At 40.9% G+C, this 19,114-nt stretch overlaps 1 protein-coding gene across 1 annotated transcript; it reads left to right on the top strand.

Moving 5' to 3' along the window:
* Positions 1–1,892: 1,892 nt before the first annotated feature.
* On the top strand, positions 1,893–7,029 carry RPL34 (ribosomal protein L34). Its single transcript, XM_003410393.4, has 5 exons — positions 1,893–1,940; positions 3,474–3,547; positions 3,630–3,729; positions 4,059–4,162; positions 6,901–7,029. Exons 2-5 carry the CDS (start codon positions 3,483–3,485, stop codon positions 6,983–6,985), a joined length of 354 nt encoding a protein of 117 aa, XP_003410441.1. The 5' UTR covers positions 1,893–1,940; positions 3,474–3,482; the 3' UTR covers positions 6,986–7,029.
* The last annotated feature ends 12,085 nt before the right edge of the window (positions 7,030–19,114 follow it).

Here is a 19,114-nt window from a genome sequence, read left to right as displayed (position 1 = left end):
GGCTATCTGCCCTCTGTCACTTGCCTGGTTTACCACTCACTAATTGGATTGGAAAGGCTGGAAGGAAAACGGAGTGGATACTGTGATGATCTGTCAAAATCCTCTCTTCTGGGTCAAGGCACACTCATCATCCCCTAACCCGTTGAGTTGATTCCGACTCATAGCAACCCTACAGCACAGAGTAGAACTGCCCCACAGAGTTTCCAAGGAGCACCTGGTGGATTCGAACTGCCGACCTTTTGGTTTGTGGCCATAGCTCTTAACCACTATGTCACCAAGGTTTCCCATTATCCTCTAGCTGCGGGGAATACAGGCTGCTCACAGCTACCTCTCTCACTGGACTTTGCTCTCAGCTTCAGGGAACTGCCTCATTCACCGTCAGGCGGCAGAAGGCCAACTACTGGCTGATATAGGAGCACAAAGGCCTGGCCCCTGTTTAGGATAATTCTGTAGAGCCACACTAACTCCAGAATTCCCTATTGGAAAAGCTAAGGCCTTAGGGGCAACCACATGTGAGTCACCAGATCCTGCCTTCTTCACTTCTTTAAGGGTGTATTTCCTAAGAGCACCCCCCCACCCACCCACCCCAACACAGAACCCTCCCTCTATCTTTCCAGGGAACCTAACGTAAGATAAAAATTTAAAAGCCCTTTGTAGTGTTTTCCCTTAAAGGCCAGCAAAGAGTTCTTCACTTTTTTGGAGGGTCATGAACCCCTTTGACAACATGAAGAAAACTAAGAACCCTCTTCCCAGAAAATTACACACACACACACAATGTAAACTTTTACATACTACTTCAGAGAGCTGTTTTTTGTCTCTTCATCATTTTAAGGTCCAGCTCAGACTTCACTGCTGATGGGAAACCTCAAGTAACTTTTGTACATAATCATAAAATTAGCTACCATTTATTGAGCACTTACACTGTTCAAGGCTGTGTGCTACATGCTTTAACTTCTTGATGCTTCTGATCATGGAATAACACTGCAAGATAAACAAAACAAAAAATCCAAACCCATTGCTGTCATCAGACTCATAACAGCCCCATGTGTTACAGAATAGAACTGTTCCATAGGGTTTTCTTGGCTGCAATCTTTTCAGACGTAGGTTGCCAGGCCTTTCTTCCATGGCACCCCCGAGTAGGTGCCAACTACCAACCTTCAGGTTAGTAGCTGATCTCTTAATTGTTTGCACTACTCAGGGACCTTACTAACATCTCTTTTAGATACTTAAGGACCTTGCCCAAAGTAAGGCAGCTAGTAATCAGCAGATCTTGGATTAAAATCCCAACCTGTCTGTCTGTAAAGTTTACGCTTCGAATGAATGACAAGGAAGAAGAAGGGAAGGTCACAGCTAGCAACTCCTCAATGGTCACCTAGTAATAAATGGCAGCGTTGGGTTCAAATCCAAGTCTAACCCCAGAGCTGGTGCTCTTTAGGTTAAACGTGTCGTAGAGTCGGTAAGAACGAAAAAGTTGGTATTTGTCCCTCTTCTGCTCTTTGCAGCTCATTGTCATTTCGGTTTGTGTCTACAGCAATTGCCCAAAAGTTTTGTGCGGCTTGTGAATATTGCTAACCAAAAGGTCAGCAGTTGGACTCCGCCAGGCGCTCCTTGGAAGCTCTATGGGGCAGTTCTACTGTCCCATAGGGTCGCTATGAGTCGGAAGCGACTGGACGGCACTGGGTTTGGTTTTTTTTGGTTGCTGTGAATCGCTGGGAAGCACCCACGCCCACAGAGGGGCGGTGCGTCGGGCTGCCGTACAACATGGCCGCGTTATGCATCCCCGAGCAGGGCAGAACGGCGCGTCGGCGGCCGTACAACGTGGTGGCGCTTAGTTCGCCGCGCGAATAACTCTGACGCAACTTCCTGTCTATGCCGTCATATTTGACCTTTGAACTCTCAAGCGCCCTTTTTCTTTCCTCTTCCGGGGTCGCTGTGTGGAGGTATGGTTGGTGTTTCTCTTCTTCCGTTCTCAACTCGGTTTAGAATCGTTCGCCATCCATGGAGTTGCGGGACCTGACAGCTTTCAGGCGCAGTCTTTTGAGATGGCGTGGGAATAAGGGGCTTATGAGTGAGGCTAGTGGTGAGCAGGTTCCCTACGTTTAGTTTCGGACGCTCCTGGACCCGGCGGCCGCTCCGGAGCTGGCAAAGGCCCGAACACACTCCGTCTCCGGAGTCCGGCGTTTGAAGATGGAAACGAATTGTGGTTGGGCTGCTTGAAACTCTGAGATTGTCGAACGTTTTCGGTTCTTAACACCTATGTCTTGACCCCGCGATCGTAGATGTTCTTGGCATTGGGAGGGCGAGGGACCACCAAGTTCGAGTGGTGGTTTGAAAAGGTTATCTTTTCAAGGCCAGCAGCAGGGAGGAGTTTGTTGATAATGGAGTTTTCCGTGTTAGTTGTGGTGATGAAAATCACTCATTGGCTTTCCATGCGGTTTTGGCGTGCGATGGTTCTATTTTAGTGTGGTTAGAAGTAAATTGTCTTCGGCATGTGACAATAAAATCATTCACGACGGAGAAATTTGTAGCTTGTTATTTTGGGTAGGCTAGTTAGAAACTACTTAATGGTTTACATACTTGGCTGTGTAACTGATTGGCCAAGCAATAACATCAGTGTCATAGCTCAAAGACACTTAATATAGTACCGAGACTAGTATTAAAAGGCACTTGACTCAGGTGCTGCTTTGGAGCAAGACAGCCCTGAACATACTGAATCCTAATGACGGTTATGTGAAGTAGACAAAAGTCTTAGTGAGAGATGAGGAAACTAGCTTTAGTTGCACTGTGTTCCCAGTAAATGACATAGGGTCGAACTTGCTAGTTCACGTATACTCTTTCTTTAAAACCCATGTTTCTCAAACTAGCCTAGTTAGGACTCTGGATACCATCCCAAACAGAATCAGACTTGTAAGGAAGGAGCCTGGCAATCAGAATTGTAACCAGATGTCACAGTTGATTATCATCAGGAAAACATTGCCTCTTGCCATTCTTACTGCCTCTAAGGAGTTTTAAAATGTGGAATCCTTTTTGTAAGACTGTCTTAATGTAAAGATACTATATAAGAATGTGGTTCCCTGGGTTGTGCAGACTAGTAACGGAAAGGTTGGCAGTTCAGACCCACCCAGAGGCACCTCAGAAGACAGGCCTGGTGACCTGCTTCCAAAGGGTCACAACCTTGAAGACACAATGAAGCAGTTCTACTCTGCACACATGGGGTCACTGTGAGTCACAATTGACTCTGAGGCAACCAACAGCAGCAACATATAAGGAGATATATGTCTATATTTGTATATATATGGACAATGTGTAATGTCAGTTATAGTGATGGTGATTATTTTCAATGAAAAAACTAAATCACAGGATTATAACAAATGGCTAGACAAGATCAAATCTAAAAATTATTTAATGTTGTGTTTTGAGATTTGAATTGCTTTCATCATGAGTACTTAATTTATTCCACTCTGTTTAATTAGGCATTCAAAATGGTCCAGCGTCTGACCTACCGTCGTAGGCTGTCCTACAATACAGCCTCTAACAAAACTAGGCTGTAAGTACTTGTAAAATTTAAAACGCAATTTCTCATTTTCTCCGCAAGATGCTGACTTCTTGCCTATTCTTTGACTTTCTAGGTCCCGAACCCCTGGTAATAGAATTGTTTACCTTTATACCAAGAAGGTTGGTAAAGCACCAAAATCTGCATGTGGCGTGTGCCCCGGCCGACTTAGAGGGGTAAGTGATCCTTTTTCTGTGAACAGCATTAACAGGGATTGAACTTCTGAGATTTAATCTCGTTAGTAAGGGAGTGAACGGAGAGGTCACTACTAAGGGCTGAGAATTACTAAACATCCATGATCCAAATCTGTCCAAGAACATAGACATTTTTTTTAAAACCTGTGTCAGAAATGCCATGCAGTACCTTTCAGATAATTCAAGTACCATTTTCCTCATAGTCAAGTTTAAAGTTCATGCTTTTAAAAAACACCACCTACTAAAATCCTGGTAAGGTTTCTATTTCTGTTGAAGCATCACAAAATAACCCCAGTATTTTCTTTATGCAGGTTCGTGCTGTGAGACCTAAAGTTCTCATGAGGTTGTCCAAAACAAAAAAACATGTCAGCAGGGCCTATGGTGGTTCCATGTGTGCTAAGTGTGTCCGTGACAGGTAAATATAGATAGAACTCTAGGATTCATTTTCTTAACAAGTGTCCGTTCTCTTTATAGTTTTTACATTGCATGCTAATCATGAGAAGACTGGTGAAAAAAATTCCTTAAGTAACAAGGTTTGCGTGCTTTAAAATCTTTCCTTGAGTACGGATAATTGGTGTTGTGCAAACTGATAAATGATATTAGTTCGGATTAATTCAGCCAGAATTCTTGGGCACTTTCATGCTACATACAGAAATTGAAAGGACACTTGGTTTTTTGGGTGGAGGGGGAAGGGATGAGTATGAATATGTATTAGTGGTTTGGTTAAAGGTGTGACTTGGGTTCCTAGGGAACCCAAAGAAAAGCTCCAAAAGAGACACTTCAGCTGAGTCTTCACGGATGAGCCATAGATAGGTGGAGAGTGGAAGGTGTTTTTTTAAAAAAAAGCACAGGAACAAAATAAAACTCAAAACCTACTGCCGTCGAGTTGATTCTGACTTAGAGCGACCCTATAGGTTGAAGTGGAACTGCCCGTAGAGTTTCCAAGGAGCGCCTGGTGGATTTGAACTGCCTGCCTTTCGGTTAGCAAACATAGCTTTTAGCCACTCACTATGCCACCAGGGTTTCCATAGGAACAAAACAGCCATATATAATTCTAGCATGGCTGGAGCAGAAGGTTGTAGGAGGTCATAGACAAAGGTAGAAAAATTATACATACATTATGAAGGGCCTTACCGGTTGAAAATGGATTTTTAACTTGATCCTTAAAAATTAGGGAAGTAACGGGGTTGAATTACTTTCACAATGGAAACTTGTACAGGACAGGGAACCCTTTGGTATACCAGAAACGTCACTGCATTAGAGTGGAAGGTGAAGTCATTCATTCATCTAAAGGTGAACTTTGGAACATACATTTCCTCCACTTTGTGAAGGGTGAGGAAATGATATTTGCGTTAAGACATGAATGGGTGGGGATGAGGATGATTGGGAGAGAAGAGTTCCAGATAGAGGGTTGGGTGTTCTGGATATTCTGTAGGAGCAGGGGGTTTATATAGAGAGTAAGGGAAAGACAGCATGAAGGTCGGGCAGTGCTGGATGAGGAAGGCTTAAAGACAGTGATGTACCGTTGATTTTTTTTTTAAGCAGAACTGTGAGGGTCTGGTTTGCATGTTTGGAACAGTACTCAGTGGTCTAGAGAAGAAGCAGGAATTGGCGTCTGTTACAAGACTATTAACAGTAGGTAGTCTAGGAACAAATTGGTAGTGGTAACAACCGAATTGGTAGTGTAACATTTACATGACAGAAAGTTCAGTGGTGTGCACTTTAATCCTCACAAGCCTATCAGGAAGGAGTTTCTATTAACATTTTTTGTGAAGAAACCAAGACTTATTGCTTAACACTTGTTCACAGAACTGGAAAGGGGCAACACCAGGTTTTACTGAGGCACTTCTTAACTTTAATTAAGAGAAACTTAACATTAAATTGCCTCTCCAAAGAAGTTGTAAGTAGAAGGATTTGTGGGTGATTTGATGTTGCAAAGAAACTGAGATGATTTCCTGGTTTCTGGGTTGGATAGCATGGTAGATTGGTGAACACTGAGTGGAAACAGGGAAGTCAAGAAGGGTATTATGGTAAACTAGGTAAGAAATGAAGGCGTGAGCTAAGGAAGTGGCAGTGGGGAGGGATAGGTGTGCATAGTTAGGGCTTAATTTAAAATGCTTACAATAATGCCAGATAACTCTTTTACATTACTTGGCCTTCACAGGAAGCCCTGGTGGCGTAGTCGTTAAGAACTATGGCTGCTAACCAAAAGGTCAGCAATTCGAATCCACCAAGCGCTCCTTGGAAACCCTATAGGGCAGTTCTGCTCTGTCCTGTAGGGTCGCTATCAGGCTCATCGGCACCGGGTCTGGTCTTTGTTTTTTTTTGGTCTTCACAAGTGAAGAAATAGATTCACGGAAATGGTTTTTGCCTCCAAGTTTATTCAGCTAGTTCTGTGGTCTTAATTTTAAGTTTCTAAACTAAATCTTTTGATACCAAACCTCAGGGTTTGCATAGCAAATCCTTCCAAATTTAATCTTCATAAAAACCCTGTGAAATAGGTGTTAGTCCTGTGCCTTAATATGGAGACAGTAACTTGCCGTAGATGACATGGCTAGTAAGTGGTAGGGTTTGACCCAGATGGCGGCACTCTAGAATCCTTATTCATCACGAAGTGCCTCTTGCTGATAGCCTTCATTTTCCTCTGCAGCACATGCGCTCTTTGTGAGTTGTTTCTCCTGGAAATTTTTTGAGATGTGGTTTGAGCTTTCCAAGACATTTTGCAAATCAAGTAATAAGTCCTGGATTCTAATAATAATATTAAATAGGGTCACTATGAGTCGGAATCGACTTGATGGCAGTGGGTTTGGTTTTTTGGTTTAAATGAAAAGCTACCATAAATGGCAGAATGGTCTCCTATAGGGATGATTTTAGTTGTTCATAATAACCAAGAAAGGAGGGGGGCTGGTAGCATTTACATGGAATCGAATTTTCCTGCTTTAGATGCCACTGCAAGAAGTAGACTTTAGGCTGAAAGGGTCTGTTGATGTAATTTCAGCTATTATGTTTTTTACTCTGTACTTGGGGGCTTTGTTTACCTTTCTGGCTATCTTCCCTGATTGCTTTGCTCAGTTCTTTTATGGAACCTTTCTTGCCCTGTGTCAATGAGCTTCATTTTTTAAAACTATATTCACTTAATGTTTTCCTTTCTAGGATCAAGCGTGCTTTCCTTATTGAGGAGCAGAAAATCGTTGTCAAAGTATTGAAGGCACAAGCACAGAGTCAAAAAGCTAAATAAAAAAAAAATGAAGCTTTTTTGAATAATAAAAATAAATAAAACGACTTCTTCTTTTGTTTCTGTTGTAGTTGGTTAGTATATAGTAGGTTTTTTATTTTAAAAAATAATAATAATAGGAAGTAGTGGTGCCAGAATGTTTGACACCACCTCTAGCCACTGTTTGACCTGGCAATATATATCTTTACTGACCTAAGACCTAGGTTGGGCAGTTTGAGAAAAATGGCCTTTGTATCTGAAGCTTTTTAAAATACCATTTGGTTGGCTTTCGTAGTATTCTTCACTGCCAAGTTTCATAGGACAGAAACCGTAGTACCCAACAAGTAATTTAGAATGGAGCCTTTTTATACCATTGTTAGACCTTCTATTCCTCTGGTTCAGTTCAAAAATGGTCTAATTTGGAGAGTTCAGTACTTGAGGGATCAGTAATAAAAGCCACCTATTGGCAGTTAGATTTCAAAACAGTTCATATTCAGAAAATGAGCTCCTGTATACAAAACCTTATGTCATGGGTCTAATAAAATATCACATCTTGATTCGTTTTCTATTTATAATCCAGGTCAGAACATTAAAATAAGAACCTTAGTATATCCATTTTCTCTTGCAACTGTGTAGTACTGTCTGTAAAGACATAGCTAATGACAGTTCTTAGATTGTACCAGCCATCAAAGTGCTCTACATATAAGCTACACTTGTTCTTTTAGGCTATCTCAGTCTTAATCTTTGAGAGAGCCAAGAGCAGAGGCCCCATGCTCTCATGTAGGGGTTAAGAGCTCAGCTGCTTAACTAAGAGTCTGGCAGTTCAAATCCGGTAGCTGCTTCTTGGAAACCTTGTGGGGCAGTTCTCTGTCCTATCGGGCCTCTGAGTTGGAACATATTTAGACCTGACAACAGGAATACAGAAGCTGAATGAGTACTAGGGGGAAGTTAAGTAAAATTAATCTTGTTTAAAGGAGGGTTTTAAATAGAAATGCCCTTTTTGTTTCAACATTTTGCAGATGAGAAGAACGATTACAGCTAGTAAGTGCCTGGCATTTGTTTGAACCCAGGCAGTCTTAGATTATTTTTTTACCACAGTATTGGACAGCATCTCCACAAGAATAGCTAACACCAGATTTGCCCTTGGACTGACTGTTCCAAACACCTAACACCATTTAATCTTAATAACCCAGTGATACATTGTACAGATGAAAAACGGAGGTAGAGGGTATAATGTTATCCAGGGCTGTATGTGTTGCCAGGGTTTTTGCAAATGATGTATTCAGAGACTTCAGCCCTAATGACTTTATGAGCACCGTAATGAACACATTAGCATAAGGTGATGGATGGGACCCCTGATGTCAGTCTTTGGTCTCAGACAATTGAGATCCATTAGGTTTTCCAAAACACCCAGGAATTGAGCAATTAGGATGATACAATTCTCTTCTATAATGTTTAATTGGCCACAGTATTAAAAATGACATTTTTAGTAGGAAGGACATAATTGAAAAGCCTTGGGTTCTAGGGTATAGTAACATGTCACTTCCCCATGACTTAGGCTAACTAACATACTGCACTGAGGCATTTTGTGATCCTGTGGTAGTAGTCTGTTTGATAAAAGAATCTGAAAAGTGGGACTTAACACACCCGAACAAGTTTAAATTCAATTTCTTAATGATTATAATTTTAAAGGCTTGAGATGTAATATTTCGACACTAGCTGTGGAGGGGAAAGCTACTGTTTGCCAACCAAGCATGAGCTCTTGCCATTCAAGGCTCCCCTCTTTCTATTGGTTGCTGTCAAGTCAATTCCTGCTCATGGATGACGCCATAGGACAGAGGAGAACTGCCCATAGGGCTTCCAAGGCTGTAATCCTTACGGAAGCAGACTGCCACATCTTTTGTTGCAGAGCAGCTGATGGGTTTGAACCACCTTTCGGTTAGCAGCTGAGCACTTAACCACAGCACCACCAGGACTACTTCACCTCTTCCTAGTAAAAAAAATATACATACTCAAAATTAGTTTGAATGACATGGCTGAATACATAGGCTATACCTGATGAGGTCTATGAAATTTCAGCAAAGGAGTTGATTGAGAAATTTGAGAAAACTAAAGTTAGCATTTAAGTGTGCATAAGTTTCAAAAGATTCTTGATATTAAGTGATTTAAGCTTTTCTAAATGTAAAATATTTTTCACTTATAAAACATCCTTGTAGATAATTCAGGAAGTCTAGAAAATAGGCTCCATAGAAAATAGACTGAAAAAGAGTTCCCTTAAATTTCACTATTCATATTAACTTTTAATAATTTGATGCCTTTCCTCCCATTTGGTTTTCTAGGCATAAGACATTTTAAGACTGGAAACATGCTGTATATATGAGGGTAGGTCAAAATGTATTGCTGTTTTTTTGTTCCATCTTATACATTTATACATGCACGGGCTTATTCCAAACAAAACGTGTTTGAACGTGTCTGCCATCAGTGGATGGCTGCGGACAGTTCTATCAGTAATAAACTTGTCTTAGTCTTGTTAGAAAAACGGTGCCTTCAAAAAAAAAAAAAAAGGATACTTTCTGTGCCATGGAAAAAAACAATTTTGAGCTCAGGGCTAATATCAAATTTTTAACAAAACTCAGGTGGACATCTTCCCAAATCATTGAAGCTTTGCACAAGTTTATGGGAATGCTGCTGCACTTAAAACAGCAGTTTTTAGGTGGATCAAGCATTTTAAGGAAGGCCAGGAAGACCTCAAAGATGAGCCAAGAGAGGGAAGACCCCTCAAGGTTATGGCAACTATGTTTATTTTTGGATTCCAAAGGGGTAATCTTGATAGATTTTCTAGAAGGACACAGGACAATCATGGGACCTTATTATGAAGAAGTTTTAAGAAAATTTCATTAGTGAGAAAAAGGCCAGGAAATTTTCAAGAAATTTTCTACCATCACAATAATGCACCTGTTCACTCTTTAAGGGTAGCAAGGGCTGTTCTACCAGCATTTTGTTGGGAAACCTTACCCCATCCACTTTACAGCCTTGACCTTGCTCTTTCAGACTTCTTCTTGTTCCCTAAACTCAATGAACATTTAAAAGGAACATGATTTGTGTCGCTCGAGGATGCGAAAACTGCCGTTTTGATGCGGTGTAAAGCAAAGATCCGCCAGGCGCTCCTTGGAAACTCTATGGGGCAGTTCTACTCTGTCCTATAGGGTCGCTATGAGTCAGAATCGACTCGATGGCACTGGGTACTGGGTTTTAAAGCAAAGAGTTGTTCAGGGAAGGGTTAAAGAGGTGGAAACACCGCCTTCAGAAGTGTATAGACCTAGACGAAGGATATGTCAAGAAACAGTAGCTTCACATTTTAATATTTTTGTTTACTAAAGGTTTCTATTTTGTAGCAGTACTTTTTGACTTACCCTTGTATAAATTTTTGACTATTTTCCCCCACTTAACTCTTGTGAACATAGTTCTTGAGAAAAAAAAAAAAATTTTTTTTTTTTTCCATGATTATGGGGTTTATTAGGGAAGTAACAGGTTGCAATTCAGGATCAGGATGAACTTAGAAGTAACAGGAACTCTGGATACAGTTCTTTGATCAGGACAGCTCCTTCATTAGCTGTGCCCACAGTCTGGCCTCTGCTGCCAAGCCCTGTTCAGGCCTAGTCTCTCACTCTTGGCCCTCACTGTATGCCTGGGTCCTCGCTGTTGGCCTCGGCCCCCCTTGGGCCTGGCCTCTGCCCTGCTCGGGTAAATGTTACAAAGCTCTTTAGCTCCACCAATAAGTGCCTGGAGGCACCATACTCCACCAGCAAGCCTCTTGCCCCAAGGCATTCAGCTCTGTCTTGCTCCATGGGCTGGGAAGCCCACTGTAGCCACCTTACTCTGTAGACCAGGAAGCCCCCCTCACCGTCTTATTCCAGTATTATGGCTCTCCCTGTCTCCTGGGTCTAGGAAGTTCTCGATGTAGGGACCCCAGGTCCAAAGGACACACACTGCTCCTGGCTATTCCTCTTTGGTTTTGGCAAGTTTGATTATAATATGTCTTGATAAATTTCTTTTAACATCTGCCTTATGTGGAGCTCAGTGAGCATCTTGGATAGATATCTTCTCATCTTTCACAATATCAGGGAAGTTTTCTACCAACAAATCTTCAGCAATTCTCTCTGTATTTTCTGTTATCCCTCCCTGTTCTGGTACTCCAATCATTCATAAGTTATTTCTCTTGATAGAGTCCCACATGATTCTTAAGGTTTCTTCATTTTTTTTAATTCTTTTATCTAATTTTTTTTTCAAATATGTTAGTGCCAAGTGATTTATCTTTGAGTTCAGAAATTCTGGCTTCTACTTGCTCAACTCTGCTCCTCTGACTTTCTACTGAGTTGTCTAATTCTGTAATTTTATTGTTAATCTTCTGAATTTCTGATTGCTGTCTGTCTATGGATATTTCCAGCTTATTAAGCTTTTCATTATGTTCCTGAATAATCTTTCTAATTTCTTCAATTGTTTTTTCAGTGTGTTCCTTGGCTTGTTCTGCATATTGCCTCATTTCCTTCCTGATGTCCTGAAGGGTTCTGTATATTAGTCTTTTGTATTCTGGCTCTGGTAATTCCAGGAATGCACTTTCATCTAGAAGATCCCTGGATTCTTTGTCCTGAGAGCTTGCTGAGGTGATCATGGTCTGTTTCTTTATGTGACTTGATATTGACTGTTGTCTGCAAGCCATCTATAAGTTATTGTATTAGTTTATGCTTGCTTACTATGTTGTAGCTTTTTGCTTTGTTTTGTTTTGGTGTACCCAAACAGGTTGCTTGAGTGAGCTAGCTTGATTATTTTTGCCTTTGGAGCTCTGACTCCCTGTCCCCAGATGGCTAGAGCTGTTATCAGGTATATCAGTCTAGGAGTCCATTCACTTTTCTTGTATGAATTCAGCTCAGGAGTCCGGGTAACTGATCATTAAGTGTGTGGTACAGGCTCTGTCCTACAGTCTTAGAGGGGCAGGAGTGATTGGTGTATGTACCGGTATCTGATTGCAGCAGTGGGTCACGCAGGGGGCTGAGAACCAACCCCCGAGTGTCTCCGAGGAAAGCATGTCTCTGTTCCCTAGAGTGTGCAGGTGGGTGGGTTCTGCAGATGGACCATGGGCACCCAAGTTTTTGGTTGTAAGGACTGGGAGGTACCAGTTATCCTTGGACCACTGTTGCGGGTGGCTGGGTGACTTGAGTAGAGCTACCAGTCCTTAGGTCCCTGATGTGGGTAGGTGAGGACCTTGTTTAATAGGCAAAGCAATGTCAAACATCAAACACCCACCTCTCCACCACACAGCTGAAACGGTTGGAGTCTGCCACCTAGGGCCTGTTCTCCTAAAATAGGCTCACACAGGTCCATGCAGAAGGCAAAGGTGCTCAAAGTCCACAGACTGTTTATGCCTGGACAGGAGCCACTTCTGTCCTGAGTTCCCCCGGCTAGTGGAGCTGGCAAATTATCTTTTCCCCGGTTGCAAATTTTTTCCTTCTCCAAGGCCAGGAGGATGGCTTTAGGTGCTCAACAGGGCCTACCTCAGGCCCAGGGAATTCAGCCACTGAAGCCAGCTTGGGGGTGAGGGGGCGCAGTAAAATATATGCAAGTACTTAGCTTTTGCCAAGAGCGCCGCTCTTCTCAGGTTCTGGAGGTGTGAGTAGTCTCTGTGGCCGGCTGCTTCTCCCTGAGGAAACTGAGGCCAAACACTAGTACCCGCCCACGGCTGCCACTGCTCCAGGAGTGGTGCCTGAGGGCTCCCTGCTATTCAGGTCCAGTAACTCCTCTCAGCTTCTGAACGGTCTCTTCCTCCCCCTGCACTTCAGTTTGTTTTCTAAGCTTGCCTTTGAAGCCCAGGGCTCCCAGCTTGTCACAAATATACTCGTTTCACTTGTTTTCTCGGGTCTTTGTTGTCAAAAGGGCTCACAGGAAGCTTCTGTCTATTCCACCATCTTGGCTCCGCCTCCCTGGCTATTCTTCATGATGGTAGTGAGTTACTACTCCAAACTCTGGAATTGGCTCTCTTTAAGTCTAGTAGTGTGGCAAAACTGACCAATCTCCTACAAAGGTTCCATGTACTTTCTTTGCATAATCCCACCCCTGTAAGGGTATCATTCACCTTATTTGCATTAGCAGACTGTCTAATCCCCTTGGTGGGCCACAAACACCTTATTTGCGTAGTCCCACCCAATCACTTTGTGGGAGTTAACAGATCATGCTAGAAGAGCCATATAATAGCAATTCACTGCACTGCAGTAATTTTTTCTCTTTCTTTTTTTTATCTTAGCCATCCTAGTAGGAGTGAAATGGTATCTTATTGTGTGTATGTGCGTTGGGGGGGATCTTTTTTTGTTTTTGTTTTGTGCGTGTGTGCATTATGTGAAAGTTTACAGAGCGACTTTGATTCCCGTTGAAGGGTTTGCGCATAAAGTGTTTCATGGCCTTGGCTTTATTCCCCACAATGTGTCAGCACTCTCCCCATATCCACCCTGGGTCCCCTGTTTGTTTTTGCCCTAATTTTCTATCTCTTCCTGCTTTCTCATCTTTGCTTTTGGGCAAATATTGCCCTTTTGATCTCGTATAATTTTTCTAAGGAGCACGTTCCTCTCGAGGGTTACTGTTTATTTTATAGGCTTGTCTACTGTTTGCCTGGAAGGTATTCTCCAGGAACGTCTTCAGTATCAGGTCAGAAGGGTGTCTAAGGGCCATGGTCTCAGAGGCTCCTCCAGTCTCTGTCATGTGCCATAATTTAAATACCCACTTTCTTTTTCACATTTAGGTTATTTGCATCTTTTCTTTATTTTAACACTTACAATCATTCTTATCCCTCACACCGAAACGAAATCCACTGCTGTTGAGTCGATTCCAACTTATAACAACCCCATAGGGTTTCTAAGGCTGTAAATCTCTATGGAAGCAGACTACCACATCTTTCTCTCATGGAGTTGCTGGCGGTATCGAACCACTGATCTTTTTGGTTAGCAGTCAATGGCTTTAAACCATTCTTATACCTCTAATTATGTTTTAAATTCAAAGCTAGCATAAAGTACTTAAATAATCGAATTTAATTCTTGGGGTTACAGTGAGTGTTTTCTAAGGATATAAAATGTGCCTGACTGGTGACCATTTCTTCACCTGTGTTAATTTAGGTACTAAGTTATTGACCACACTTGGGCCTCCATTTGCTAATGCCTCTGCTCTTCATCTCATCTCTCCCTCCCCCACTGTCCAATCTACCCCTCCCCACCCATCTCAACACTCACACAAGTGTGGAGTTATTCTGCTGGTGTTTAGAATATAGAAGAACACTGACTGGTATGAACACAGTGCCAACTCTGTCCAAGTGACCAAAATGGATTCTGTAACTACTCTGGGTTTTTATTTCGTTAAAAAACAAAGAAGAAGAAGAAGAAGCTTTTATTGAATCCAGTTCTCTGTGTGTGACTTAAAATATTCTTGACAGGTTCCTAAAAAGACATGTGAATCTAGTCAGTGGTTTTCTTTTTTAAAGTCTAGAATTTCTCTTTGCATTGAATTGCTTATAAATTCTGTTAGAAGGATTGGGGAGGGGGGCCTTTCACCCTCAAAAGCAAAGAATCTCCATATGTTTAAATAAGTAAATCAAGTTTACTTTCAGCAGCTTAATAACATACTGCTATTTTTTACCCTAATGATTATGAGCTTGAGCTCTGAAGATATTAAAACTCAGGACTATGTCCAGTCTTAAATATAAACTATGCATTTTATCATACCAACTAAAATCCTATACAATTCTTACAGAATAGGATTGTGAAGCAGGGCTGAATATTATGGCTTTTCTCTAAGCTTGATTACTTATTGGTGGTAGAAGTTCTATGATTTTTAGATATTACCAATGGCACCAGTGTTGGGCTGAAACTGGTTCATCCCAGCTTGTAAGTGCTGTTTGTGTACATCTGTTTCCAGCTCTGCGTCCAGTGATATTGGGTTGGTAGCTTGAAATCAGCCATGATGGGAGTATTTACACCTGGGAAAACAGCAAAAGCTACAAATCCTCTTTTTTTTTAACCCCCCAGAGAACAAGTTGTTAAACATTACCAGTGTGCCATTGGATATTACTCAAGTTACAACCTATTATCACAACTTAAATTTGATGTAGTGGTATCATGAGCTCTGTTATCATCTAGTACATGTTTGATAATGATTTGCATTTAAAAATTTTGCTACAGAGTAATAGTCTCGTGGGACAACTCAGTCGATTGGCATAATATAGTTCATAACTGGTGTGTAGAGAGTTCTACATCCTAGGTTGGTAAATAGGGTCTCTATGAGTCGAAATCGACTCGACAGCACTGGGTTTGGTTTTTGGTTTTTTTGTGGGGTCTTAAAAGCTTGTGAGCAGTACCTTATTCACGGGAAGCAAGACAGAAAGAAGAAAACTCAAGATTCAGAGAAGGAACTCATCTACAGGACTAATTATGAACTATGGCCTCCTCTACACTGAGACCAAAAGAACTAGATGGTGCCACTACTGAACATTCTGATCAGGACCACAATAGATGGATTCTGACCAAATGGGAAAAAAAGGTGGAACAGAACTTCAAATTCTCAAAAAATCCAGATTGGCTAAGACTCATTGAGACTGGAGGAATCCCCAAGACTATTGCCCTGAGATACTCTTTAAACCTTGAACTGAAACTATTCCCTCAAGTCACCTTTTAGCTAAATAGCGAGTTAGCACATAGTAAAGAATACCACCCTTGAGTACTGCACTCTTTTAAAAAACCATCTATATGAGACCAAGTGGTCAACAATTACTCTAAAACATAGACGAGAACGTTGGGGGGCAGTGAGGCTGGGTTAATGGGAATGGAACAACTAGAACAAAAATAATGAGATTGTTGATACAATATGAAGAATATAACCAATGTCACTGAACGATATATGCAGAGATTGTTGAATGGGAATCCATTTTACTGTGTTTACTTTCACCAAGAATATACATGCAAAAAATGATTAAAAAATAAGAAGAACTTAGCACACTGCCTGACAGAAAATCCCCAATAGATTTTAGATATATATTTTTTTTAATTTTTTTGTTGTTACAAATGTTTATTAATACTTTGATTCTGTAAATATTCTGGGGTTTGATTTTATAAAATGGAAAAAAAGTTTTTTATCTAAACCAGTTCGCTATGTGTGAATTTGGGAAAAAGGGAATTAAAAATCTTGCAAAGATGAAAATTTCATCTCTTTGAACAATTGAAACTAGATTTGGTAAACACTGTTTTAAAACAGAAGCTCTGGTGGAGCAGTGGTTACATGCTCAGCTGCTAACCGAAAGGTTGGCCATTTGAATCCACCAGCCAATCCGCAGGAGAAGGATGTGGCAGTCTGCTTCTGTAAAAATTACAGCCTTGGAAACCCTATGGAGCAGTTCTACTCTGTCCTATAGGGTAGCTATGAGTCAGAATCGACTCAATGGCAACAGGTTTTTGTTTGTTTGTTTGTTTGTTTTAAACCAGAAGCAGAAAAGTTAAGAAGATGTTCATAGTTTTCCTTTCTAAATTAAAGAATAAGATCTACAAAAAAATCTGGATCGAAAGATGGTTTCTGGTTTCCAAAATATTGGTTATTCAATATTTTTTAGTAAGCTTTTAAGTGTTTCTGGCTAACTTGAAGGGTAATGTAAATATTCTTGTCATATGTTTGCATGCGGTGCAATTTCTTTAAATTTCATTTATTCATTCAGCAAACATTTATTAGAAACTAACATATGACAGAAGCTGTGCTATGCTGGGTAAATATTAACATGATAGCAAAGCAACATGGCCCCTGACCTCGTGGTTCACAAGGGAGATAATATTAGATGAGTTACACACAAATGCAGTGAATCCTGTGGGAGCTGGAACTCCATGGGATTGCCTTGTTTTTCTAGGTCTTGCAAGTTTTCTGCCTTTGACAGGGTTCAGTCTTACCACATTTCTATCGCTTGTTTTAGTGGAAAATATTTTATTTTTCCTTCTCTGACAGGTTTCTACCTTACACAGCTTCCAGCTTTCCCAGGTTTTACTATGCAGATATTTTTAATTGCACATTGGGATAAGAACCTTGAAGGAAAACCACACAGTGCTGTGAAGCAGGGTGAGAGGGGAACCTCACAGAGAGCTGAGGTAGGCTTTTCTGAGGAAGTGATGTTGAAGCTCAGAGCAAGGGTAAGTAGGCATTAGCTGGGTGACAAGTAGGAAGAACACTGCAGACAGAAACCAACATGTGCAAATGCCTCAAGTCAAGAAATAGGTTGTAAAAAGAATAAAATTCATGCAATCCAATTCACTCTCAATATTTAGAGCCCAATAACTATGAAATGTGTGATCAAATTATTAATCCCAAAGAAGTACCAGCCCTGTGAGCACATGGCTTTTAGCACATTTAATGTGACCCCACAGCCAGAAAGGTCAATGCCACTTTTTCCTTCCTAAAAGAGACCAGTGAAAGCAAAGCTTTCCTAAACTGTTTACTTCAGCTTAGGGGAAAGAAACTCTCCTGTGCACAAGGGGTTATTTAAATTATTCAAAGCCCTAGATAATTCAGGCATCGGCCTACTATTAAGGAGGAGAAGGATCAAAATTATTGACAGAATTCCCCTGTTATTCCTTCAGCTTCTATCTCTTTGGTCTATGCAAATAGCCTGAGGGCTCTGCTCTCTTTACTCTCTCTCCCTCTGGAGTTGGAAATAAGCTTACAGCTTGACAAGCCTAAAGAACAAATGATCTTGAAGAAAATGCAAATGTTTGTTGCATCTTAGTGTATATCTTATAAAGATCTTACAGGCCATATGGTCTCTGTCGCAGCTACTCAACTCTGCCATTGTAGTGGGAAAGCAGCCAGAGACAATGCACATGGCTGTGTTCCAATAAAACTTTATTTAGAAAAAATGATGTCAGCTCAGGTTTGACCTACAGATGGCTGTAGTTTACTGACCCCTGCGCTAGATGATTCCAGCCTCAGCCTCCCTATGATTGCAATTGCATCACCAGCAAGACCAAGCAATACAATCAAGACCAACAGAGAACTGCCTTTTGTAGCCCAATCAACATAAAGGATCATAAAAACAGTAAAACCGTAGAGACTTTTCTGGTGGTGAGATAGATATAACAGAACATTTGTTGTTTCAATCATTTTTACTTGCACAATTCAGTGACATTAATTATATTCACTGTATTGTGTGATCATCACCACTACTCATCTCCAAATTTTTCCAACACTTTTAACAAAAACTCAGTGCCCCTTAAACAATAATTCCTTTTTTGTCTGCTCATAAGCTTTGGCCTCTATTCATTTGTCTATTCTAGACATTTCATATGAGTGAGATCATACAATCTTTGCCCTTTTGTGATTGATTTACTTCACTCAGCATGTTTTCAAGGTTCATCATGGCTGAGTAGTAGTCCCTTGTACATGTACACCACATGTTGTTTATACATTCATCTGTTGATGGATTTTTAGGTTGTTTCCACCTTTTTGGCAATTGTGAATAGTGCTACAATGAAACTGGTATACATGGGTCTGTTTGGTTTGCTGCTTTCAAGTCTCTTGGTCATATACCTATTGCTGGGTCATGTAGTAATTCTGTTTAACTTTTTGAGGAACCACCAAACTCTTTTCTTCAATGCCTGTACCATTTTGCATTCTCACCAGCAATGGATGAGGGTCCAGTTTCCCCACATCCTTGCCAGCGCTTCTTATTTTCCATTTTTCTGATAATAGTCATCCTAGTCGGGGTGAAGTGGCATCTTGTTGCAGTAAAATGGATTTTTTATCCCAATAAATTTTGAGGCAGTTTGTTATATAGCAATGTATCATTTAGTGGTATAGCACAATGATTTTTAAATATTTTTTTTGCTTGCATATCCCGTTAAAGAATTTTGAAAAGCTATGCAGACCCCTGCATAACTTTCTAATTGTCATCTAAAATTTTTCCTTGTAAATCTAAATCATTGCAAAGGACTTAATTCCCAGCAAGTGAAGATATTAATAATTTGAAAGAAAACTGTTCCTTCCCTTTTTAAATATATCAAATAGATGCTATGTTGTTGTTGTTGCTGTTGTTAGGTGCCTTTGTTTTGGCTCTGACACATAGCAACTTTATGTACAACAGAA

The sequence above is a fragment of the Loxodonta africana genome, chromosome 5 (genome assembly GCF_030014295.1).
Source record: "Loxodonta africana isolate mLoxAfr1 chromosome 5, mLoxAfr1.hap2, whole genome shotgun sequence".
NCBI lineage: Eukaryota > Metazoa > Chordata > Mammalia > Proboscidea > Elephantidae > Loxodonta > Loxodonta africana.
The sequence above is the reverse complement of the archived record's forward strand: the minus strand, read 5'-3'. Positions and strand labels throughout refer to the sequence as shown.

Bases quoted from the DNA above. Each gene is read 5' to 3' on its own strand.
- RPL34 (XM_003410393.4), top strand. From the start codon at position 3,483: ATGGTCCAGCGTCTGACCTACCGTCGTAGGCTGTCCTACAATACAGCC. The intron at 3,548-3,629 runs GTAAGTACTTGT...TTGACTTTCTAG, and splicing joins GCCTCTAACAAAACTAGGCT to GTCCCGAACCCCTGGTAATA. The intron at 4,163-6,900 runs GTAAATATAGAT...TTTCCTTTCTAG, and splicing joins GCTAAGTGTGTCCGTGACAG to GATCAAGCGTGCTTTCCTTA.